This window comes from Parasteatoda tepidariorum, chromosome 2 (genome assembly GCF_043381705.1).
Source record: "Parasteatoda tepidariorum isolate YZ-2023 chromosome 2, CAS_Ptep_4.0, whole genome shotgun sequence".
NCBI classification, from domain to species: domain Eukaryota; kingdom Metazoa; phylum Arthropoda; class Arachnida; order Araneae; family Theridiidae; genus Parasteatoda; species Parasteatoda tepidariorum.
Genome location: NC_092205.1, coordinates 46,652,724 through 46,679,322, shown reverse-complemented (window position 1 = coordinate 46,679,322; position 26,599 = coordinate 46,652,724). Strand labels below are relative to the sequence as shown.

Here is a 26,599-nt window from a genome sequence, read left to right as displayed (position 1 = left end):
GTATGTTTATGTACTTGACTTACGCTTTATTCACTTTAGACTTATTTATTTTTATAAGAGTCTTTTCTGATTTTCTGATTTTTTAGCTGCACATACTATTTTATTTCAGAATTTGTTTAATTTACCAATTTTTTAAGTACACTTTAGCTTTTTAAAAAATATTAATATATTTTTATGTATATGTGTTTTATTGATGTCATTGATAAATATATAAATTTTTGTTAATTCTAAATAGTTTTAAAAAATTTTATGAATAGCTTTATTTTTTTAATAGAGATTTTTCAGCTATATTGAAGAACATATTCATTTCACCAATATTTTATAGTATCTTCAGCTTTTTAAAAAACTATTTAGTATGGTTCTATATACATGTATTTTACTGTTGATTTTTAGTGGATGAGCCATGTGAGCTCGGTTGTGAAGGAATGAAATATTGCACAAATTTTAACTTTCGTCCCACTGAATTGTTCAGAAGTTGCGATCAGCGTGCAGATAAGGCGGCTCAACATGACATAGAGCACTGGGAAAATGGAATTATACACCTGCCCATGATGGAAATACCAGTCCTGAAAATTTCTCGTTGCCATTCTGAAGTGTGGAAAGCCATTGCATGTGCCTTGCAAATAAAACCTTGTCACCCTATAGCTCACATCAACAGGATATGCAAGTAAAAGATGTTTTGAGCCGAATCTAGATGAATTTGTATATCATTAACTTTTTTATAATGTTTATTAAACACAGCGTAATTCACTTATTTACAGGGCTGACTGCATAGATATACTTAACAGCTGTGTGGACAGAAGTCGTCTACTCCACAACCAGAATCCGGTCACCCTCTGTGAGATATTATCGCCTCCTGGAAATGATACTCCTTGCATATCTCTTTCACCCTACCTCGGTAAGCTTTATTGTAAAGTTTTATAGTTTCCATTTGCATAGTAGTTTACAGGGTGTCCGAAAAATATGGAAACGATCTAACATCTGGAGACGTTTGCATTGAATAAAAATAGAGTAAAATATTTTGAAAAGATGTATATCATGATATTTATACAGTTTTGGATTCTCTAGAGATATTTACCCAATTTGACCTACTTGTTTTTTTGCATTTTGGTTCATAGATGGCACTGCAATCGCTATCTGAAAACGGGGTATATTTCTTAAAATGGGGATGTTATGTATTATAAGCTATTTCATAGCTTAATTCTCAACGCAGCTAACGAATAACTAAACTTTACACAAACTATTCAGTTGTTGTTGTTGTTAATTTACGTCGCACTAGAGCTGCACAATGGGCTATTGGCGACGGTCTGAGACACATCCCTGAGGATGATCTGAAGACATGCCATCACAATTTTGATCCTCTGCAGAGGGGATGGTTCCCCCGCTTAGGTAGCCTGCACGCGAAGTCGAGCACTTTACGGTAGAACAGTTTAACGAGGCCCAATACCGCGCACCCTTGGTCCCTACGCAGACTGATCCAAGTGGTCACCCACCCGCACACTGACCGCAGTCTGTGATGCTTGACTACGGTGATCTGCTGGGAACCGTGTCTTAACAATCAGTCCACTGCGGGACTTCATATTTTGAAAAAACCTGTATGAAATAATCTTGATCCCCTCACCATCCTGAAAGACTTTCAGTATCATCCATAGGGGAAGAAGTCAGAATGGTATGTTTGACATTAAATATTATTGAATGCATTTTTTGAAAATTATTTCAGAAGTAGATTTTGAGAATTTAGACCAGGTGTGTATTTTTTGGTCATTTCTTTACTTTTTAGACACCCTACCTTATACGTGTTTCTATAAAGAGGTTCAACTTATATATTCTAAATTGCTTGAAATTATGTGATTAAAAAGTTCCTAATTAATGCCCTTAAATACTTACTTAGAATAAATCTAATTAGAAATTCTTACTTACAGTTGAGAGTAAACATACTCAAACATCTACGGAAGTTAGTCATCCATGTAAGCCAAATCAATGTAGTCCAAATGGTGTTTGTATGGTAGAAAGGAATTGCCGTATTGGACAACCCTGCCGTTCATATGCGTGTGTTCCTGGTAAGATAATTGTTTTATCAATTCAAATTTTTTATTAGAAATGTGTGGCACACATATAAATATTTCTTAAATTATAAGGTTTAAAAATATACAAACGAAAAATTACCTTTAAAACTAATAAAACTTGAATTAGTAAATAAAAAAAAGGAAAAATACTGAAACAATTTTACCAAGTTAAAAAAAATTGACTTCTGGCACCCTGATAAATGCCTGATCCAAACAATAGACAAGAGGAATGTCATTTCATCGTTTTGCCATTTATATTTTTTCTGGTAAATTTTATTTTATTTTATAACCGTCGTTAAGCAGCCAACCTAATTTTGACTTTTATATTTTTTCTAGTAAATTTTATTTCCTTTTATAATCGTCGTTAAGCAGCAGACCTAATTTTGGCTTTCCGAATACTAATATTCAACTCTGTAGCCTTGTAATTTTGATCCCAATACAGAAGACAAGAGAACTACTTAATCAAGTACTGTGGTAAATTTGTCCTCGTGGAGGACTTTTTAATGGAACTAACCAGCATTGCGTACATGGAGAGGAAAAACGCGAAAACCTCCCACGTTTTGCCTGATGGAAAGGGCCCTCTAACCCATGATCAGCCTACCACGGAAGATATATGGTCGGTGCGAGTCGGGTGCGGAATTCGTATTTACATTGTCCAGCCATAGCTGCGATTCGAACACAGTGCACCTCATTGGAAGATGAGCGCTCTATCCCCTGAGCCATCAAGTCTCTATTGGCAAATTTGACTTTAGTTATAATACTACTACAGCAATAACTTATTACATTTTTACAAATAATTTTTTGTATCGACTGGAAATCGAACCCGGTTCGCCTCATTGGAAGGCGAACGCTCTATCTCCTGAGCCGCCGCGCATCCGACTTGCACCAAACCACAGTGCTTACGTGAAATATCCTCAGTGGTAGAAGGATCGTGGGTTAGAGTCCCCTTGCTGTCAGGCTAACAGTGGGAGGTTCTCATGGTCTTCCTCTCCATGTAACGCAAATGCGGGTTAGCTCTATCAAAAAGTCCTCCACGAAGGCAAATTTCTCCCAATACTCGCGATCCAGGAGTACCCTTGTCTTCTGGATTGGGATCAAAATTACAAGGCTACGGAGTGGAACATTAGTAGTCGTAAACCCATAAAATTGGGTCAGCTGTTCAACGACGGTTATAAAAAAAAAATTATTTTTTGTAGAAAGGCACTTTACGGTTGAACAGTTCGTTCACCCACTTTCGGCCCCTTCACAGACTAGGCTAGATCTAGTGGTCACTTTCCCACAGCCAGTGATGCTTGACTTCAGTGACATACTGGAAATCTTGTTATGATCAGTCCACTGTGGGAAAAATCGAAAATCAATTATACTACTCTGATTTAATTTTTCGCAAATTACAAATCGAAATTTCTTTCGAATTCATAGATGGCGTCAAGCAAATGTCGTGAATTACGTTTTAATGATATCATTGAACAAAAATTTGTCTTATCACACCCTATTTTAGTGAGAAAAATAATTGTAAAAAATAACAAAAATAATAGTAAAAAATTTAAGAAAAATACCACTTCAAAGCAATTGTGTTATTCAGAAGTATACAGGTATTATATCTAGTACAAATGCAAAATTTTATTTCTTTTTATCTAGGTTGCCGCATGGGTGACATGTCACAGCTCATCGTACCTAGAAGTTCATATGTCAGAGTTCCCAGCAATACTCATGGACCTCGTTGCCACATGGTTTGCTATTGTAATCAGGATAATCTTTTGGAAGATTGTATGACACAACCCTGTTTAAGCACAGAGCATTGTTGGCATGAGGGAAGGAGATATAGTGAGTCAAAAACATAAAATAAAATTTTCTTACACTATATAGAAACTTTTCAATATTTACCTAGTGAGGAAACCAATAAATTTAATGTTGCCTATTACACATGTGTACCAATACACAATACTCTCTCTCTGTTTTTGTTTATACAGAAAAAATGATTTCCAGAACTTTTTAAAAAGTAAACAAGTTTATTTAAAAAAATCATTCATTAGAAAAACTACAAGAAATCATTTTGTTTCATTCTTTGCTTTCAAATGTGCAAAACTTTATAGTGCTTTTATAAAAACCTTTCAACTCTGTTTGCAAAAAAATAAATGAACAAAATAGATAAAATAAAAATAATAGGAGTTTTATCTCAATGGAAATAAAACTGATGGCAGAAGAAAATTTGATAACACTGAGAACAGGAAACAGTTATATTTTCTGTTGCTCAAGTGTAAATTAATCTGAATAGATTATATAAATTATTTTATAGAAGAGTCATAGGTTATTATAGTTAGTTACTATTTGATTTATTCGATAGAAAATTCATAGGATATAATTTAATGAATTGTAATATATTTTCTGCAGTATAATGAATTGCAATACAGTATTTAACTTTCAACACTGTTTCCGAAAAATAAATTAAAAAAATAGATAATATAAAAATAATAACAGAGTTTTATTTTAATGGAAATAAAACTTCTAGACTGATGACCTGCATGGTGGAAGAAAATTTGATAACGGGAAACAATTATAATTTGTTGTCTAAGTGTTAATTACCTTGTATAGGTTATGTAAATTATTTAATAGAAGAGCCATAGGTTATAGTAGCTATTCAATGGAGAAGTCATAGGTTATAATTTAATGAATTGTTTTTGCAGATCATAATACACAATTCAAAGCCGGCTGTAAAACTTGCTTTTGCTATGATGGTGAAGTTACCTGTTCCCCTCAGATATGCAGCACTGGTAAGTTCTAATTGTTTTAATTTTTTTACCCATTACTTTGGTGGTATAGAGCCTCAAATGCTTAAGTTAATTTTCAGCTATTTGCCACAGCTTCTTTGATGTCATTTTGTCTTATTCATTGATCAGTAATTTTTTAAAAGACTCTAAATTTTTCTGGAATTAAAACCATCGAGTGGTTTTTGCAAATGAATAGAAAATGAAGACCAAGTTCCATACACATAGTTTAAATCTTTTAATCAAAACGCCATTTATTTAGTTTATATCTGTTCTTGCTATTATTTTATCATACTAAACTGACAATGGTCCCAACTTCGCAAGCAAATTTCATCATGGAAACCATTGGATTTTTTTAACACACTTTTTAATGAATATATTGTTTGTGATAATGGTAAAAGAAAAATATTGATAAAATCTTTATTTTCCCAAGATAGTTCCCATACTTTCAAATGATACCATAAAAATACAGTAAGGAGACAATATCACTTTTAAATTTCTAGAGACATTACAGCTTCAAAATTGCTTTAGATTTGTTTGCTGCACAAAAAACAAATAAATATCTATATTTAACATATTGCAAAAAGTATGAAAAATCAGATACTTTAAAATTATTCTGTTGTGTTAAAATGTTTTGTTTTTTTCTTGCTTTGATAACCAAAATAATTATTAATTGGTTATCAAATGAAAAAAATAAACAACAAATTCTATTATATGACTTTTATTGTTTTTAAACACAACATCTGTACTTGCAATCTTAGTACTGTTATTTATGAAAAGTTTGAACATTGAAATGATTTTAAATGTAAATTATATCTACCTTTGTTGCAGGTCTACCATGTAACTGCCAAGATCATTATGTTCCAGTTTGTGGAGCCAATGGCAAAACTTATCCAAGTGCATGTCTGGCAAGGTGATATATTTTTCTTTAAAATTTTTACTCTTTTCATTTTTTCCCCTGCAATCTAAAGATTGTTCAAATAAAAAGTAGACTTAACATCAAAAATATAGCAGAAATAGCAGGACCAACCTTCAGTTTTTAAAAATGTAGAATAGCTAATAACTACTTTTCATGAAATCACTGAAAGTAAATGTAAAATCATGCTAAGATAGTTATATCCATAACTGTAGTCCAATTCTTATTGGCAGAAGGTGAAGGTAATGTAGATCATTTATCATCGAAAGCTTGGTGTTTAAACAAGACAAACGGCTGAGCACAGATAGCATAAACTTTTTGTGAAAGACTTACATCGAAATTCAATCTGTCTAGATCCAGGCTAAAAAATTCCATCTCTCTCATGATTCCATTGCTACTATTGACAAAATGATTTAAGGTCATCAAAAAGTTATGACTAGTGACATCTGTGCAACCCTATCTTTCACCAGCAAAAAAATCACGGAATCACCTTTTGCCTCTACAAATTTTAGTTTTTTGCCTTGGTTTGTTCTGGGAACATCCATTTTAGCTTGACTTTACATTAACTTGCTCTTGTGTGAAGCAATATTGCAGTGTACTCCTATTTCCTTCACTTGCAAAATTGAATGGTGGAACTGCTACCTATATTTCTGATGCTGCTATATAAGATATAATTTTTATTATTATGCATTAAAGCATGAATTTGAGTTTCCACTTTAATGTGATAACTAATTAAAAGCTAAAAACTTTGTTTTGTAGAAAATTTATTATTTACAAAACACATAATTTTGAATTTATATGCACAATATAAATAAGCAGTTTTTTTTATGCATTTATATTCTTATAAATAATTTTGTACTTCTCTTTTAAAGGTGTGTTGGACTTACTGACGACCAGTTTGAGTTTGGTGCTTGTTATGATTCTGACCCATGCAGTCCTAATTCCTGCCATCCTTACCATAGGTAACCATGCTATTAACTATATCAGTTTGAAACTGAATTGATAGATACTGTGTTAGTGGTATTAATTTATACAAATGGTTGCATTGATACACTGGAAACTATCACTAAAAATATTTGAGAATGCAGTGATATCTTGCATTTAATTAAAAATGAAAGTTTAAACTCGAAAATGATTCTGAAATGCCACATGTGACATTTCTCAAAATTTAATTTCTTTTTCATTGAATTTTTATCATATTAGTTCATTTGAAATGCTTTGTAAAATAAGACTGATCAAAATACATTTAAGGGAAAATAATATTTGCTGGAAAACAGCTCTGAGGAGAAAATTAATTAAAAGGCTATACTCCTCTGTAGAAATACTTTCCCTTGTTTAGGTAGGTTTCCTCACACTTAACCTTTTTGTGTTTCATTACAGGTGTGTTCCTAAGAAACGAGTTTGCTTGAGTATTAGACACCGAAGTTGCAAGCAGTATGATTGTGGTAAGTTGATCTAACTTTGGTTGACTTCTTCTTATAACTTTTGATTTTTATTCTAATTCAAAATTATGTTTACAGTGAACATGCAACACAATTGCAACCAATTACCAAAGTTCCCTGTGTGTGATACAGATAATGTGGAGCATCCTAATATATGTTGGATGTTACAAAGAAGAAAGTTACTTGCATATTATGGGAAATGCATGGTTAGTATACAAATTACTTTCTTGTAACTTCTTTCTTAGTAAGACCAGTTTAGTTAAAGTAGCTTTAATGTAGATCTACCCAGTGGCTTACATAGAGTTAGGTGTCCCCCCCCCTGTGCAAGATTTATAAATGGGCCCTATCTCAGACCCAAATTTTTAAAAATTTTAATATGAAACAAAAATATTATGAAGATACATTCAGGTATTTAAAAGTCATTCATTTTATTTTAATTTAAATTTTCTTAATACAGTCAAACCCCGCTATAGTGAATCTTCAAGGGACCGAAATTTCGGTTCACTATAACCGGCAGTTCAGTATATCCGTTACGCAGGCAATTTAACTAATGGTTCCCAAACTCATCCCTTTTATTACACATTATTTAAATAAATGACTGAAAAATATTATGTAGTAGCAAAAAATTTGTTATTTTTCATTACTCTTCGTCTTTCGTACAAATAAAAATTAGTAATCTTTAGCTGATGAGCAATCTCAACATCAGATATGGAAACACTTCCCGTCTCTCAGATAATTTTTCGTGAATTTCTGTTATTCCGCTTTTTAAACCTGTCTAACCTGCCATTCGAGCACATAAAATTAGTCTCAATAGATGGTTTTAAAAATCGGTGTATGTATTTATTTTGAAGTAGAAATTTCAAAATCATTACAAAAAAATGGGGAAAAATCAGTCGGAGACAGAAAAAAGTTCATTATATCCAACTTCCTCACTTTTTTGGTTCACTATATCCACTAAAAATAACATTATACGCGCATAGCAAGGCACGGGACCGAACATTTCGTTCACTATATCCGGGAGTTCACTATAGTGAACTCCGGTTTATATATAAACCATGTTCACTTTAGCGGGGTTTGACTGTATTAATTAATAAGGAATTAATAATTATGATGGAAAGGTGGAATTTAGAAAAGTACTAAATTGGAACATTGTATGCACTTAACAACTTACCAGATTTAAATGAAATTCATCTTAATAATACGAGAAAATTATTCACTTTATTATAAAAATAATTTAGAAGTTTAATTAAGGGTTATTATTATTTGAAAAGTGAATTAAAAAAATATCTTGTACATATATTTTTATAGTAATTCATATGTAGAGGTGCACAACATTTTCTTGAATAAAGGGCTGCATGCCCAAGTACCTCGGCATGTAGGTGGCAATTATGAAAATTTTAACATAAATATCAGTGTTTCAGGCGCAATTCTCTTTATCTATGAATCTGTAAAATGTGTTACTTGTAAAATACTTGCATGAAATTAAATAGTTTTAAATAATTTTAAAAAACGTATATTATTTTTTTCTTTTCCTCTGTCAACTTAGTAATATATTTGCATAAAATTAAATTCTTTCAAATATTAAAATTCCTTTAAAACTGAAAAACACAAAACTGATACTATTCAAAAATAAAATATTTCCTTCGTATAAAAAAAGACATGTCGAAAAATAAATATAAAGGCTAGGGAAAAGTGATGGATTTTTATTTTTATCATATCACGTAATACAAATATTTATTTTAAAACAAAATAACTCTAATGTTCTTAAATAAAAGTAAAAAATAAAAACATGGATAAATATTTTATGGACCAATATAAATGAAAATTATATTTTAATTAAAGAAATTGTATAGGGTCTAAGCGATTTGAAATAAAACTATCGCATTATAGCTTGAAAAAAGATTCAACATTCAGTTGGGATTCAATTCAGTATATTTTTAAGCATTAGATTATTTATATTTATTAAATTATAAGCGACTTTATGAATGCTAAATCTTAAAACGGTTTTTTTAAGTTTCAAAAAATTAGAAACAAAGTTCAAAACAGTAAATAGTTTAGAAAACCCTCGTTCAAATTTCGGGTGCTATAATAATATTGTATTAAAAATATTGAGATTTAAAAAAAGAAAGATTGAAAAACAATACATACGTTATAACCACTCGCAAGTTTTGAATTGTGCAAATAGTAATCACTTTTGACGTGCTTTATTTGTGGCAATACTATAGTACTATTTTCTAAGTACTCTCTATGAGTTACTGAATTTTCGGTTGACAAGAACTCCTAGTAAAAACTATAAACTTAAATTGGCTAGAAGTATAAAAATTAAGGTATATACTTAAAAATACTTGCACAAAAAGAATAAGAAATTAATACCAAAAAATGTTCTCTTAGAAGTAAGTTATATTAGAAGTAACATTAGAATTGTTAGCTACAATAAAATATCATTATAATATTAATTATAGTAATGTCATATGACTTTCATGTTCTTGTTTTTTATATTTTAGTCGCATTGTCGGGGAACAGGTTTGGTGTGTGGTCACAATGGGGAAACCTATGCCAGTGAATGTGCAGCCTGGGCTGAAAGAGTTTCTGTTGATTATAAAGGAGCCTGTGCTGCAGTTGGTTCTAAAGGTAAATCAAAATGTTTAGTTTAGCATTTTGTAGAAGAGCAATCAATAATTTTTGAAACATATTGTGGGCAAAATAAATTCTAAAAGTAAATTCTTTGGCATACCTCTAACTCTAGCTCCCATCGGTTTGTAATTGTAGATCTAAAATGTCATGGAAGAATTGTCAATTCGTCAGATGTGAGCTACAAGCTTTAAGTGACTTATTTTGATGTATTTGTAGATATCAGCTTACTTGAATAGTTTTATATTCCTTAATTATTGTTGTTGTAGTTCATTTACGTCGCTCTAAAGCTGCACAATGGGCTATTGGCGACGGTCTGGGAAACATCCCTGAGGATGATCCGAAGACATGCCATCACAATTTTGATCCTCTGCAGAGGGGATGGCACCCCCGCTTCGGAAGCTCAACGACCCCTTAATTCTTAAATTAACCAATAATTAAAGGATTACTGCTATCTAAAAACTTGAAAAAAATTTTAAAAATATCATATATTTTCAATTTGATAGCATGGCAAATAGGAAAGCTATGCCAAAAATTGAAACAAATTAACACATATCAAATATCAACCATTACTTAAATCTGTAAATAAATTAATTTTATTACAATGTTTTTAAAGGCAGTTATTCATACTGGTCTCTATGTTTTCAAGAATTTTCATTATTGGCAATTAACTTTTTTGTTCAAAATCAGTTTTTCTCATAACTGTATTAGCTATTAATAAATATTTTTTTAGAAAAAATTATTTATATGTTATAAAAATATTAAATAAAATCTAAACTTTTTTTAAAAAAATTTCTAGTTATGGGTAAATTGAAGGAAAAAAATCACAAAATATACTTTTCCTGATGTAAAATTAGTTGGTCTATGTTAAGTTATGATGCAGCTCTAGGCTTAAACAGGACATTAAAAGCAGTGCAATGCTTTATACATCCCCCCCCCCCAAAAAAAAAATATATGTGAGGTCATCAAAAGTAAAGTTTTATATACTTTTCTTACAGATGGAAAATATTCTCGTTGTGGTGGTATTAAATGTCCACCTTTGCCTTCAGAAGATTGTACCAAAGTTTTTCCTCCTGGTGGTTGCTGTCCAATATGTGGTAAATATTTGAATTTGTGTTCATAATTACATTATTTTAAAATGAAATATAACTATGCAGAGAGACAAGAGTTAAAGTTACTCAATCATAACCTTTTGGTTATCAAATATCTGATTATACTTTTCCTACTACTGGATTTTTTATTGCAATTATTTTCAAGCATAAATTTACAATAAGTCTAATTCCCATTCTAACAAGTATTTATTATTTTTGAAAATTTCATTTAAGAAAATTGAACAAGTGACAAGTTTTGTTTATTTAAAATTTTTCGTATTTAACTTTATACATTTTTAATTGTATGAAAAACAAAAATCGACTCTCCATTTAGAGAACTTAACCTTATGGCAGAAATCCTACTGATCCAAAAAAAAATAACTAAATAAATAAAACCATTACTTTTCACGTATGTATTTGCCACAGATTACATGTATAAAAAAATGATGAATACATCATAAACCAATGCGGGGAATGTGCAGGCAATTTTTTTCACCAAATAAAAACATCTGTTTTTCTTGAAAATTAAAATGCATTAAAATGGTGATAATTTTAAAATAAAATGAAAGTAGAAATATAGAAATTTGCAATTATGATGCGTTTAGTAATTATTCTTTTGAAACAAATTGTTACCTACTCATAGTTGATGATATAGTCTTCTATTGATTGAACTTAATTCTAAAATTGAAAATAATAAAGAAAAAAACATTTTACAATCAACAATTTCTTAATTAAGTCATGATTTTAAAATAATTTTCAGTGTTATCAGTTTTAAACTTTCGTTGAATAATAAAATAAGATAATTAGTAGTTCAGTGATATTAACAAAGTTTAAAATCCTTAAGTTCATTATAATTAATAATTTAATGTTTTTTTTTGTTTAGAAAATTATAGAAAAAACTAGAATAAGAAAATTTATAAAAATTGCAAAATGGTGGTTTTATTTTATTACCTAAAAAAAATTTCATACTCATTTTTTATTGAATGAATAATTTTTTTAGAGTTAAAAAGAATGAGCCATTCAAAAATATAAACAGACAGACTAAACAATAAATTAACTTTGAATAATAAGGTTAAAACAATTAAATCATCACTTTTGTTTTAAAAAGGATAAACAATTTTTTGCTTTTTAAATAATACTATTATAAAGATTTATTTAGTCAGCAATAAAACAGTTTCTTTTGTGGTAAACTATTTTCTTTTTATTCACATTTTTGTTATGCATTTGTCACTACATTTTTTAAAAAAAATTTTAAATGATTATTCTTATTGTCTGAAAGATAATTGAGAGTTTGATTGTCAGTTATATACATAATATATATTTTGATCAGTAGTCAAATAAATCAAAATAACAAACAAAAGTACTTTAAATGTTCATGTCCTTGTTTAAAAGTTTAATATTGTGTGTTAAACTTAGAATTATAAAATATAAAGAAGCACTGATAAATCTTCAAAACAAACTTCATATGAAAAATAATTTTGTTTCTCAACAAAGCAAGTTTTATTATTTTGATGACTTCTCAATGATTATATTTAATGTTTTCCTTATCTATTTGACAAAAACTTTATATTTGTTTAGATTTGTAAGTGTATTCAAAGCTTTTCCATTGTATAGACAATTTTAAAATTATGTATTTAATATGTTAAGAATAAGCCTTAAATGAGCCTAACGAAAATTTTCTATAAAGAAATAACAAAATTGTACATTCATGTCAATTAATTCAGATCTAAGACTAAAAATTAAGTAGAATGAATGAAAGAATGAGTAGTCATTATTTAAATTTATTAATTCACTAATAAATTTAATATTTAAGTTTTTAATTAATTTAAGAATATTAATTTATTTTTAAAGATGAAAAAATGTACATGTCTTCTCACCTACTTTAATATGTTAATGAATTAAAAATAAATCATAGCCTCATAAAAAATAAAATTTTGATGCGGAAGATGTAAATTTTTTTAGAGCGTTATTTATTATATTAGGCTAATTAATTAAAATTATTTATTACAAACAATAGTTAGTGATATAAATTAAATTAAATATGTATGCTTAAACTGTCCATTTTTTCACCATCAAGACTAATTCGATAAAAAAACCCATGAAATTCTGTCATAAGTAACAAAGCCTGCAATTTACATGATAAAACACATCTAGTGATCATGTTTCTTAGTTCTAAATCATGTCATGCCATTGTGGGCAGAGAAGTTATCGACAATGTCAACCTTCATCTATCAAAAGGTACTGCAAGATAGAATAGAGTTAGCATGTCTTATATACTAATAAATTGATCGTTAACAATCATTGTGGTAGTTACGCCCCCCCCCCGCCAGAATTTTATCACGGATAGAATTCAATGAAAGGATACCACTAGTTGCCGTATTTGAAAAAGACAGGGAGAGCTGTATTAAGTTCACTGCATTTTGAGCATGGTAGGTGAGAGTTGTATTAAGGTCACTGGACTTAGAGTGTGGGTCGTGAGAGCTGTATTAAGTTCTTGGCTGTGTGTCTGATCTCGCATGTGTTGCTATTAGCAGTCAAGTGTGTGCAAGTTTTTTTGCGAGTAAATGTGACTGAGAAGCAACAGGACGATGACGCAGTCACAAATAGCAAGTTAACTGTTCAATGTGGACCATCCATCTAAGTGGATTTGGACAAAACTTTTGATGTAGGCGAGTTCAAATCATTTCCACATGTAACCAATGTGGGGAGAGTAGAAATATACAATGTCAACCTTCACCTATCAAAAGGTATCCCAAAGTAGAATCGAGTTAGCATGTCCTATATACTAGTGAATTGATATTTAATAATCATAGTGGTAGTTAGGCCACACCATAAATTTATAAACGCTTATTTAAAAATGATTTCATTTGTTCTGAAAAAAACTTCTTACTTTTTTAGGTGCAGCACTCAGATTGCTCTACAGTCAAAAATTATCAGATGCTTCTGTAGAAGCTATTCGAGATGTGGACCCTGTTGTAATTCAAACAATTGCAGAAAAAATAAGAGAACATGTTAAAGTCACAGAATGTGAAGTGTTTGCATATTTGAGCTTAGAATCCGACATCATAGTCCTAGTCATGGCTATTACTGATAGCCCAACAAAACTACAAGTTGAAGCATGTGTGCGTGAAGCTGAGAAGCTTCAAGCTTTAATTCAGCAACACAGCCCAACACTACTGACAGAGCTGCCATTGTCGTTTTTCACGACAGCCATGATGCTAGATCCAGTCACAGACAGTGCAATACAGTTGACTTTTAATCAAACTTACTTATTAGTTTTTCTATTAATTACAGTGATTACATATCACATACAAAGGACTTGAAAAAGTATGAATTCTTTTTTCTTTTAATTGCTCATGCCAAAACAAACTTCTGTACATATGTATATAAAAGTTGAGAGTGTAAATACTTATTTGATGACGTGTGTTCCTATTATACATAAAATTTTGTAAACAAAATGAATTGTGATATGAATAAATTATTTTTACGACTGTTTGAAACATTTGATGGTTCTTTTTAATAATATGTTTTTGAAACTTATAAGAAAAACATCAATATTTAAGAAATAAATATATATATATACATAATAAAATAAAAAACAATTTCTAAATGCATTGCAATTTAATCTTTTTTAACATCAAAATTTTTAATTAATTGGAATAATAAACTATATTTAAGTAGTGAAAGATGCATGTTAAGAAACTTCCTATTGTTAAAGTATATAGTGTTTGATAGCTTTTAAGTTTATTTATAAGACAATACGACAAAAACCAAAATGATTGACAAGCATTCAAATTAAATCAATTTAGGATAAATCTAATAAAGCTGATTAAATCTTAAATTCTAGATCAAGCATTAAATTTCCCCATCAACAGAATTTAAGTTCCACTTAAAATTTCGACTTCAAAATATTAATTGATTTGATAGGCTTAATATTAAATTATATAAATTAAAATCTTTTATTGTAAATTACATCAAGTGTTTAATATATTTTTAAATTAAATATTTATAAAAGTATTTATTTTACTCAGTTTCACTTCCCATAACACAGAACTGAGAAGAAAATTAAAGATATTTTCATGTGCATAATTATGATATTTCAAAATTATAATAATTTTTTTCCTCACGCCTTTCAAGATTCTTATTGCTTTGGTCTGCTTTATGTGCATATCATTAGTATAAAATTATCACTTAATAACCTTAAATTTAATTAAAGCATTTTAAACTCCATTTATCTATGTTAAAATAGTCATGTTTTTGAAAGGGCAAAGCATAAAAATAAAATGTATTAAAAAATGAAACTTAAGCAGAGGTGTGGTTTTTTATCTCCATTTTAATAAATTGAGATTTATTCCATCTATAGGAGTAAAACTGTTATTAAAAATTAAGGATCTATGATTTTGCAATCTATATTTGGAACCATTTAAGAGATTTTAACAAAATCAACAACTACTTTTATATATAAAGAAAGTTTGTCTCAAATGTTCTTAATCTTTAATCAATATATTTCAATAAATAATATTCAACAACTTTATATGAAAGATACACACAGTGTGGCAGTGTTTATTGCATAATTTCAAAGTCTTTTTACACACTTTACATTATTAAGGCTAAAGGCAATTACAGCCAGCCAGCATCAAATTGTCTGTATATCTAAAAGCAGAGTAAATTAAGTAGAATTATGTTAATAAATATAATAACACATCAAGACTACTTTGGCACATAGTCAGTAAATACAAAAATAAATGCTTTGTAATCAGCTTTAACAACACAAAAAGAATACTTTAAAAATGTGGTAATAACTTCTCACAAAATATAGAATTTCAATATTGTATAGTAAACAGATCTTGTGTAAAATCAGATTCCAAGATTGAGCAGGGTGAGATTCTTAGTTGATATATACAAGCTGTGGGACAACAAACACTTCAGTTTATAAAATCAAAACTATTCAAGGCATTTTTAGCACCATTATTTCAGCTGAGTTCACATATGAATACAATAAGAGAAAACAAACATTTGGAAAACTAAAACATCACATTTTTCACTTCACTAAGCTGTTCTTCCTCCTAAGTTAATGGCAGGTGTATGCCGCCTCATGCACACTTGGCACCGAGAAATTTTTCTTCGTAAATCTCCTGCTTTCAAAGTTTCTGGACGGGGCTGTTCGTAAGTCCTCATTCCATCAAGTGTAGCCAACCAGAAGCTTTGGGCAGTTGTATAGTAATTACATCTCCCATGACCTTGGCACTCAATGAAGGGCAAAGGTCTGAAATCTTCAAGGCATGAGCCAGGTGATGCCAGAGGTTGGCCAATACCTTCGCCTCCAGAATCAGTATTCTATAGGAATACATATTTTATGTTAAAAATGCTTTACATTCCTCTCTTTTTTGAGTTTCAAGTAATTGCATGAATAAAAAAATAAGTGAAATGAGATGTACAGTTGCCTAAAATAGAGAGGGGCAGAAGACTTGTCTTAATACATAAATATAAACCTAAATTTATTTTAAATATATAAATTTATCATGTGGTACAGTTAGTTGAACATTGTTCATTAGCATTAAAGATTTAATACCATGACTAATAGCACCAACATTATGTGTTTAATGTTCCAAAATCAAATAAAGAAAAAACTAATAGAAAAAATATTGCATACATTTGGTTTGTGGAATTGTAATTATTTTAAAGTTCACATAGTACTATCAATCAGAACTCATGAGCAAATAAGAGCCTATGTCCATTGCTGTGTGTGTTGCTCTAATGAAAAAAACTTTTGTTTTCATTCAAAAGACACTTGTTTTATTTGTTATATTGATAGTAAATGATTGTATGATGATAGTAAATGAATGTATTTGCATATTGTAATTTTGTATATTGTAAAGTACAATATACAGAGAGTTAAATAACTAACATGAAGATTAAGAATAAAAAAAATCATACTTTTAGTGATAAAAAGAAATGTGTTTAAACTCTGAGTTAAATGGATCAAACATTAACATCAAAATATAAATTATTAAAACCATACCATTAGGAAGCTGTAACCAATCCATAATCCATCCCATCCACCAGGACATTCCGGCACGTCCATTGTTTGACTGTGTACAGCAATGACCTAAACAGTTAACATTACAACATTAAAATACAATCAAATTTAGAATAGAAAAATTGTGTTTACCAGATGCATAAAATATTTAACTTATACATTCCTCAATAAAAATAATTGCCCTCGAACCCTTAACAATTCGGAAATATTTTAAGTTTACTTACTACCTATAATGATTAATTATAAGTATATAATTAATTTTAAATAAATTGATTGCAAATATGGCAGCAATAGGTGTGATAAAAATAACGGAAATTATTTTAACTATTGTACGCATAGTAAAAAAAAATCAAACGTAAAAGCTTCATGCTGCTTATATGACAGCATGGGTCCATTAAGGGTTAAAATTGAAAATAAATACACAAAATAGAGTAATTTCAAAACTGATTCTGTGGTAATGGTTGTTCAAATCTCATAGTCTTGTTTAGAGGAACACCAAAATTAAACTTAACTATTTTATTAAACCTGACAAATCATATAAACCACAAAACAACCACACTGGTTATTAGCTAGAATAGGATAAATTCTTTTTAAAAAGGAGGGTATAATCAAAAAGTAAAACGATTGTAGTACCATCTCTGCATTAAAAAAAGAAGAAAATAATAAATTCTAATCACAGATAGTATTGTAATTACATGATAGTTTTAATAGTTTATTGTTTGGAATATTTTGTAGGTATTTGTTGAGTATTTTGTTGTTGTTTGTCTTACCTGGGTAGGTGTTTCACAAACAGAACAACGGCTGATATATTTTCGAATTTCTTGCCCAACTATAGGAGTCATGGACATTGTCATTGGTTCAGCTGTGCTCAGCCAATAGCTGAAATCATTTCTTGAAGCTGCATTGCAAACATTATTCAAATTGCAGAACATGAAAGGCATTGTGCTGAAACGTTGTAGACAACTTCCAGGTGTTCCTAAATGAAATAATTTTTTAAATTAAATAATAAAAATTATTGTAGTAATATTCATTAATGGAAGTAGAATACATTTTAGAAGTTATAAAACTAGCACACGATTAAACTACAACAATAAATATATTTAATAAACTGTAAGCTGCTGTTATTAAAAGGTATTAGATATCATTCAAATATGTTCATTTAAAACCATATTCAAAATTATTTTACTGGCAAAAATGTTTTCTAAATAGAAAAAAGGAATTTATTAAACATGTTTACAGAATAGTTTGTGTTTTGTTGTTGTTGTTGCTAATTCCCATCTGGTCTGACGGGGTCAGACCAGATCAATAAATCCGTTGACATTTAGAAAATCCGAAACCAAAATAGGAGAGGAATGAATGTCGTTCCAGTCCAGCCCTAAACAGTTCAAGGTGTGCTCAGGTGATGCCTTGTTTTGTTGGCATTTAGAGCAAAGAGGAAAGATCTTTTGATTAGCAGAAAATGTGCGACTTTTCAGGTGTCCACTGGCCACTCGGGATAAGCAAGTGTTGGTCTGCCTGTCACCAGGAAGAGATAGAGAGAGTCCTGGTCTTTTTGCTTTATACCAGTAGTGAGTAGGTGGAAGCAGTCACTTTTGTTTGTTCTGGGCCTTTTGCCTTAAAAAAAGCTCAAGGTATGTAAGCTCTGAGGTGGAGGGGACAGGATGGTCTAGTCCCTTCTTTGCAAGAGTGTCAGCCAACTCGTTTCCGTGGAAATCGACGTGGGACGGGATCCATTGAAAGTGGACCCCATGCTGCTGGGAAATGAGCTTTACTTTTTGTAAGATCGAAAAACTGTTTTTATCTCCAATGAGGGCCCAATTTTTGAGGTGTTGAATTGAACTAAGACTGTCAGATAGTATCCAAGTATTTCCAAGGTGCCCTTCACTCAAGATTTTCTCTAGTTTGTGTTTTAAAGCTAGTAACAGTTACTGATACTTGTTTAACAATTTTTTTAAGAATATATATTTATAGTTAACGCTTCATGTAAACAATCCTTTGTTGAAAAATGGACAAAAAAAACCTACGTATTTACTAATGGATAAAATATACAAGATTAATTTAGACAAAGCAGTAATTGGGATGTTATGTGGACGTAAAATGGATGTTATAACATGAGGTCATTATATTAGTAATGGACAAAAATAGACTAAATATTGACTTATGGATTTAGAAGACTTATGGATACTAGATTAATTTAGACAAAGTAGCAATTTATTTTATCTCAATATATATACAAAAGAACAATTAAAAAATACTTGATATGGGAAAAATGCATAAAAAATAATAATTCAATGATACGGGATAACTATTTTTGATAAATAACATATGTCAAGATAATTGTAAAAGTCACAAGCTTTTACTGGAAAATGAACCACCCAAGATATTTATTAACGTTTTACAAAAATAATATACAAAATTTTCGAACAAGAAAAATACGTTTGATAAATTTACTGAACTCTTTGAAAAGAAATTTTTACAGATTGTGAATGCATTCTTCTAACCAATTGAATTCAGGATTTCAATCAATTAAATACCAGATTCTTATATTCGTTCCAGAATTTCTGCACATAGGTGCAATAGGCACTTTTGATTATCACAGTAAAGTTATCGATGTTCCACAACTTTTAATCCATAAATCATGATCACAACAGTAAGAATCTAGGAAATCATGCCACTTTTCTTTTATTCAAAGGAAATAGATGCTTCTGTACCATAACATCAACGGAAATAATGTTTAAAAAATTTCTTTAAAGCTTTTGCACAAGCAAATACCAATATTTTGTGTGCCATAATGGAATGAACGGCTCAGTGCATGTTTTAATGGGCGTTAAAATAACATTGCACCTATCGAATGATTAACAGTACCTTATGCGTTGGTTGTTTATAATGGAAGGCTTGCCATAAGGAGGCATACTGAAGAGTTTATACTTTATTTACATACATAAAAAACCTTATAATCCCATAAAATTTAACTAAACTTTCCCTGCTACACATTACTTTCACAGTGAATAATATAAAAAAAATAAAAGTAAAATTAAATTGTTTTTTAAGCAGGAAAGTCATCAATGCTCCAGAAGAAAAAAACAGTAACACTCAGGGTTAAACACTATAAACTTCTTCTATATCGAAAAATCTGTTGCAAATATTATTAACACAGTGTTAAACCAAGTTATTTGAGTATTTTTATTATCTATTTAACCGTTCAACCATTGAGTTCATGAGTAACATTGTGATGAAATCATCCCATAAATCATTACTTTTTAATTAAGTAACAGTTTTTTGATAAAGGAGACCTTGCAAAATAAAAGCTTGGGCTACAACTTAAAAGATTAAATAAAAGAATAACTTTGGAAAAAATTTGCCCGCATCTAAGTCAAAAACAAAAACTTAAGAACTACTTAGACTTACAGGCTGGGCAGCTCCGAGGAGCAAGGCACATTGACCAGAACAGACCTTACTTAGAAGGATTTTCTTTCCACACATAATTTTTTCCATCTTAATGAAGGAAATAAATCACTATAAAAAGTTTTAATCAAAGATTTTTTTAAAATAAACTATAAAAAGAACATATATTAAATGTTCATTACAGCAAGAAATGCCTTCAGAAAATGAAATGAAAAAGTATGTTAACTAAATGAACTACAAACCTAAATCTTGACCATGTGCTCGTTCATTGCCCTGCAGGTACAAAAGAGAATATCCTGTCCACATTGGTGGAGCATTGAATGGACACTCTGGAATATCACTAGTTTGACTATGCCTAGTGAAAAAGTAACCACGAGAGGCTGCTGCTTTGCCTGGTAATCCAGGGAGTCCTGCATCACCTGTTGCTCCACTTACTCCTGCTAGGCCTTCCAACCCTGGAAAAAATAACAGAAGCAATTTTAAGATTTTCATTTAACAATGTAATGAAAAATAATATTTATTTTAATTATGTTGGGTTTAGAACTTCATACCATTAAATCCAGGTTCTCCAGACATTCCTTTGTTGCCAGGAAAACCTGCAAGTCCATCAAAACCAGGTAGTCCAGGATTTCCTGGGAGTCCTTGAAGACCATCAATACCAGGATCACCCATCGGACCTCTTTCTCCAGGAAATCCAGGCAAACCAGGTCTTCCTGGATCACCCCTGTCTCCAAATATTTGTGTTATCTTTTCAGGAGCATATGCATCACCAGGAATACCTTTTAATCCTGAAATGCAAAGAAATCATAATTCAAATCTTATTAATAAATAGGAAATAAGAAATTACAATAACAATTTAATATAAATTATTCTAATCAATGGCAATGATTGGTGTAAAGATTTATTAGGAAAATATAAAGAGGAAATTCTTGCTGCTGGAATGAATTTAAAAAAAAAGAACTCTTTAATTAGGCAAGCTAAAGTGATTTTTTTAGCATTCTTTGTTTTTAATGATACACTTGTCTTTCCTTCTTGCTCCCGTGAAAATGACAGGGCGAGTTTTTGCCCTCTTTTTCTCACTCCCATGAAATTTTCGGGCTGGAGTGTTCAGTAGTAATGCATCAATAAGAATAAAACTAATTTATTTCTTTTGCCGGAAAACATTTTATTTCTCATTTTACATAACAGATGGCAGTACCAGGATATTTTTAAGGTAATTGTAGATAGTTAGTTTATTTCAAACTAGATGTTAAAAAAAGAGGCACTTTTATTACCATTTTCCTGAAAATTAAATCATCGTTAAGGGGTTAAGATTTAAAGTCAGGTAATTTTAAAAAAAAATTAAAATACTCAATATTTAGATAAGTTAAAAATCAAAACCTTAACTATAACACAGCATTTTAAAGATTAAACTGCATCACATTCTTCACAAATATGAACTAAACTTTATAAGATGAAAGAGCATTACTAGCTGGCAAATTTTAAGTTTAAAGCTTGCACCATAAAAAATTTAAAATTTCATAGTAAACTTTCAAATCAAATAAATGCTGTTTTAAGCTAACCTTTTTGTTAAAAAAATAATAAAACAAATAAAAATATGGACATAATTAAATAATTGTATGAGTTTTTTCTCATAAAATAAAAGTTTCTGTTTTCAAGAACTAATTTTTTTAGAGAAAATTTTAATTGACAATTCTACAAAACAAATACAATAATTTAAATACCTGTTTATAATAGAAGCAGCAGTTTTATAATAATTAGAAAAACCCAATTTCATTAGTTCAAGTACATTGTTATAGTTAAAACTTGTGAAACACAATTTTTAAAAAAAATAAATGTTGGCTCGAAACTTGAAAGCCATTTAAAAAACAATTAGCTACAATAAAAAATATTCTAATTAATTTCCTTAACTAATTTCCCAATTTTTTCAGTATAATATCAATTCAAATAGCTATAAATAATTCAATAATAAAAAATTTTATAAGTATTAATTATTTAAAAATTTAACAAATTTGTTGCAGAAATTAGTCTGGTTTCCATTATTTGGAAAAAAGTATGATCGAAATTCATAAATAAAAGAATTCAAAAATAAAATAATGAATAGAAATAAAGTAATATTACTTATCCTTAATTATCAGATTAAATAATATTTTCAAACAGTATTATTTTATAACAGTATTTTGTTAAAATTTATAAATTATTCAAATTTTTTGATGCTTGCATTAATTTTGTTCACTTTCAATATAATGATCTATTGATGCCCACTTTCATTAGAATAACAGCGGTCATTTTATTTGGAGTTGGTTGCAAATATTTTAAAATTTCAGCATGCAAGCAAAAATTAATTTTCCAACAATCAATTTAAAATTTTTTAATGAAGACAGTAAAAATTAAAACTGTATTTTAAATATACATCTCCATACAGAAAAAAAATGCGTAAAATAAAAAAATAAATATGAATATTATACCTGGGAAACCTGGCTGTCCTCTACGTCCACTCAAACCAGGTAATCCAGGATCCCCTTGCAGTCCTTTTGAGCCAGGATATCCAGATAAGCCAGGTAATCCTCTTTCTCCTTTGGGCCCAACATTTCCAGGAAAACCATCCAAACCCTAAAAATTGATTAGATCAGGAGTATAAGTACTGTATAACAGAAATGAAAAATAAAATATAATGAAAAATAAAAACTTAATCAACCCAACCTATAAATCATGTCAGCAAAAAGATCAAATGAAAAGGTAAGAGTTACTGTAACAGATATTTAATACTTTTATCTCATATGATAAACTATTTAAAAGTCCCCTTTTAAAACTATTGAAAAATATTGCTTTCTAAGAGTTAAATTGATAATGAAAAACACAAATTTAAGCAACCTATAAAACGCAGAGTAAAAAGATAAAATTAAAAGTTCAGAGTCATTTTTACAGATATCCAATATTTTTTTATCATATATGATAAACTATATAAAAGTCTCTTTTTAATATAAAAATCATTGGTTTCAAAGAGATAAATTAAGAAAATTATGACAAAATACGATTAACCTATAAAATGTGTCAGCAAAAAGATTGCATATTTGGAAGTCAAAGTGCAATTGATAATTATTTATAATGAAAAATAAAAATTTAAGCAACCTATAAAACACATGAGTAAAAAGATCAAATGAAAAGATCAGAGCCATTTTTACAGATATTCAATATTTTTTATCATATATGATAAACTACAGAAAGTCTATTTTTATTATAAAAATCATTGGTTTCAAAGAGATAAATTAAGGAACTTATGACAAAATATGATTAACCTATAAAACGAGTCAGCAAAAAGATTGCATATTTGGAAGTCAAAATATAAAGTTAAAAAACTAGTACTAACTGGCAAACCAACAGGACCTCTTTCTCCAGGTGAGGCTATTCCTGGTAATCCTCGATCTCCAGGAATGCCAGGTAATCCAGGAAGACCTTCATCACCTCGTTGACCTGGAAGCCCTAACATTCCAGGTAAACCTGATCAAAAATTACAAGAACATCAGAAATCAGCATATTCTAAGACTAAATATATTAAAGCTAAAATTTAGAATTTTCTTTTATATCGCTTTACAAATATCAAATTAAAAATAAGCTCCCATTAAAATAATTATTTATTTTTATTTGAACAAGTAAAAAATGAGGCAAAAAGTCACTGAATACATTATTAATAAAAACAATTTTTCATAAAAATAATTAAATACTGTCAATCGGGGATAATATAAGCATTTGTTGTCGAATCTGGGTCAAAATAAAAAAATAACATATTGTATGTTTTCCTTCTGTTTATAATTTCTGGATAAAAAAATTTAAAAAAAACAGAACATTCAATGTATATTAAAATTAAAATTTTAGAAAATTAAAACTGTGTGCCACATGCCATTGAATAAGGTTCTTATAAGGCACAACTTTTACTTAATGTTTAAAAAAAAATTATCTCTTAATCCTTTTTATTTTATTTTATTTTTTTTTAAATCCACATATATTTATTTACACTTTCATTAAAAGTAAATCTTCTACGTCACAATTTAAATGATAAATGTTTCAGAAAAAATGTTCAGCCTTACATGGAATTATTCTTTAGTTATGTTCACACATCACTACTTAGTAAATTTCCATAATTTTTAACAAGATAACAACATAATGTACAGAAACAATTTATTTCTTAAACAAAAATCCTCGTAATTTTCACCAACAATGCAATAAAAAATACTTTTATGAATAATTTAAAAAATGTGACTTATCATTACATTGGATTGAACCTTTTACGAACACTAAATGCATATCACAGTAAGATTTATAATAATAAAGAGCTTCAACTTCACTTGTATTAGAAATATTGTATTCAATGAAAAAAGAATTTGCAAAAATAAATAATTTCATAAAATGAGAGTTACCTGGTGGACCGATTGGGCCAGGGCTGCCTCTTTCTCCCTTAATTCCTGGAGTTCCAAATCCTGGATAGCCTTTTATGCCTGGAAATCCTGGTAAACCAGGCTCTCCAGCTTCACCTTTCCTACCTGATAATCCAGGAAATCCTGGCAGTCCAGCCAATCCTTCATCTCCTGGCAAACCCTTTTCCTCTAGAATAATACAAGAATATTAATTGAAATTTGAACTACAGGGATTAATTTTAAAAAGAAATTCAAATCTAAATTACACCTATCTGTTATAAATTTACCTCCAAAGCCAGGTATACCTTCATCACCAGGTAATCCAGGAATACCCTCATACCCTAAAAGAGACAAAGAAGAAATAATTTTTTTTTAAAAAAAAAGAAATGTATTGAACTAAAACTATAATGCAAAAAATTATGAATATTTGAATATAAATTTCAATATATTGTATAATTTTTCAGAAATTTTGAATAATTGTATGCATTTAAACTTAGCTGTAAAATTATATTTTACAGAAAATAAAAGGCCTTAGATATAAATACAAATTTTTATTAAATTATATCTTAATCTGATTCAATTAAATAAAAAAAAATTTCTTAAATGCATTGATGTGATTGGGAGTTTCGAATTTCCGTCCTTAATTCTTCAGAAAAGATTTTTATTAATTTTAGGAGAAATTTAGAAAGGCAACAGCTTTACTCTACCTAAATGGTCTGTTTTATTTTTTATAATTATATTTATTTAATTTATTATTATATATTAATAAAAACATATAAATAATGATAAAAATAAGATATTTTATAATTATTTTTGTTTTATTTTATTATTATTTACAAATAAAAACAATTAAGTAAAATTAACAATTAAAATAAATTTTGGAGTAAGACGAGTATAATTTTGCGAAAAATGCCTGGTCAGAAAAAAACAAGTTTAAAGCTTTTTGTACAAACATCAGTATATCAGAGGAAGATGGAGCAGCTATCACATCACTGAAAATGGCATGTATACCCCAACTGTTTAAGTTGATTTAAAAAAAGCTTTGTTTTTCTCACCCATTATCTAAATGCTTTTTTTACTGTTTCAAAAGTGAAACAAAACAACTAATGTCGAATTAGAAATTTATTTTCTAACTTATTACATTCAAATATTTTCACCAAAGACATAATTAATGCAAATTACAATGTAGAGAAATTTAATGAAACCTAGAAGCTGTACTGCATTTTTCCTTTTCTAATATAACTACAAAATTTCATAATAAACTAAAATAAGTCTGAAATTATATATTTAGGTAACAAGGTATTAGCATTTATATTCTGCACACCTCTCAAAAAGTTCATATTGCTCCTTGCATTTATTACCTTTAGGGCCAGGACTGCCAGGACTTCCAGGTCTTCCATCAAAACCAGGCTCACCACGCTCTCCTTTTAAACCAGGAATACCTGGAAATCCATCTTCTCCTCTGATTCCAGGCAAACCATTTATTCCCGGTAGACCTGGCTCACCTGATAATCCTTTACTCTCAGTTCTTGAGGCTAAACCTAGAATAAAAATTTTTAATAATATTAAAATTTTAATAAAAGGATGAATATTTTATTGAATTAATAACTATAAAAACTGTTTTATATAAAGAAACAAACTAAGAATAAAAAACCTTGTATTTTTACAATAATATTCAAGATAAGGTAATAGGTAAATTATATATGGGTAATAGGTAAATTATATAGTGAACATTTAAAACTAATTCAAGACATTATAAGTAATCCAAGACTAGGATAAATTATAACCCGCTGTCATTAGATATTATGAAGAATGATGCATTTTATTT

General features: G+C 29.2%; 2 protein-coding genes across 2 annotated transcripts in view; one reads left to right on the top strand and one right to left on the bottom strand.

The window, feature by feature from the left end:
- LOC107453496 (reversion-inducing cysteine-rich protein with Kazal motifs) overlaps positions 1-14,411 on the top strand; it is an 83,955-nt gene extending 69,544 nt beyond the window's left edge. The window contains exons 11-22 of the mRNA XM_043038986.2: positions 394-667; positions 762-898; positions 1,923-2,060; positions 3,705-3,890; positions 4,751-4,837; positions 5,663-5,744; positions 6,620-6,709; positions 7,128-7,192; positions 7,268-7,395; positions 9,694-9,820; positions 10,819-10,917; positions 13,810-14,411. Coding sequence (XP_042894920.1) covers positions 394-667; positions 762-898; positions 1,923-2,060; positions 3,705-3,890; positions 4,751-4,837; positions 5,663-5,744; positions 6,620-6,709; positions 7,128-7,192; positions 7,268-7,395; positions 9,694-9,820; positions 10,819-10,917; positions 13,810-14,234 — 1,838 coding nt within the window. The 3' untranslated portion in view covers positions 14,235-14,411. The remainder of the gene's footprint in view (positions 1-393; positions 668-761; positions 899-1,922; positions 2,061-3,704; positions 3,891-4,750; positions 4,838-5,662; positions 5,745-6,619; positions 6,710-7,127; positions 7,193-7,267; positions 7,396-9,693; positions 9,821-10,818; positions 10,918-13,809) is intronic.
- Positions 14,412-15,441: 1,030 nt separating this feature from the next.
- LOC107442286 (collagen alpha-1(IV) chain) overlaps positions 15,442-26,599 on the bottom strand; it is an 80,590-nt gene continuing 69,432 nt past the window's right edge. Inside the window, exons 32-41 of the mRNA XM_071177543.1 lie at positions 26,133-26,312; positions 25,059-25,112; positions 24,775-24,960; positions 23,727-23,857; positions 22,825-22,969; positions 20,908-21,144; positions 20,599-20,811; positions 17,722-17,927; positions 16,934-17,020; positions 15,442-16,248 (exon numbers count right to left, since the gene is read on the bottom strand). Of these exons, the coding sequence (XP_071033644.1) occupies positions 15,961-16,248; positions 16,934-17,020; positions 17,722-17,927; positions 20,599-20,811; positions 20,908-21,144; positions 22,825-22,969; positions 23,727-23,857; positions 24,775-24,960; positions 25,059-25,112; positions 26,133-26,312 (1,727 nt within the window). The 3' untranslated portion in view covers positions 15,442-15,960. The remainder of the gene's footprint in view (positions 16,249-16,933; positions 17,021-17,721; positions 17,928-20,598; positions 20,812-20,907; positions 21,145-22,824; positions 22,970-23,726; positions 23,858-24,774; positions 24,961-25,058; positions 25,113-26,132; positions 26,313-26,599) is intronic.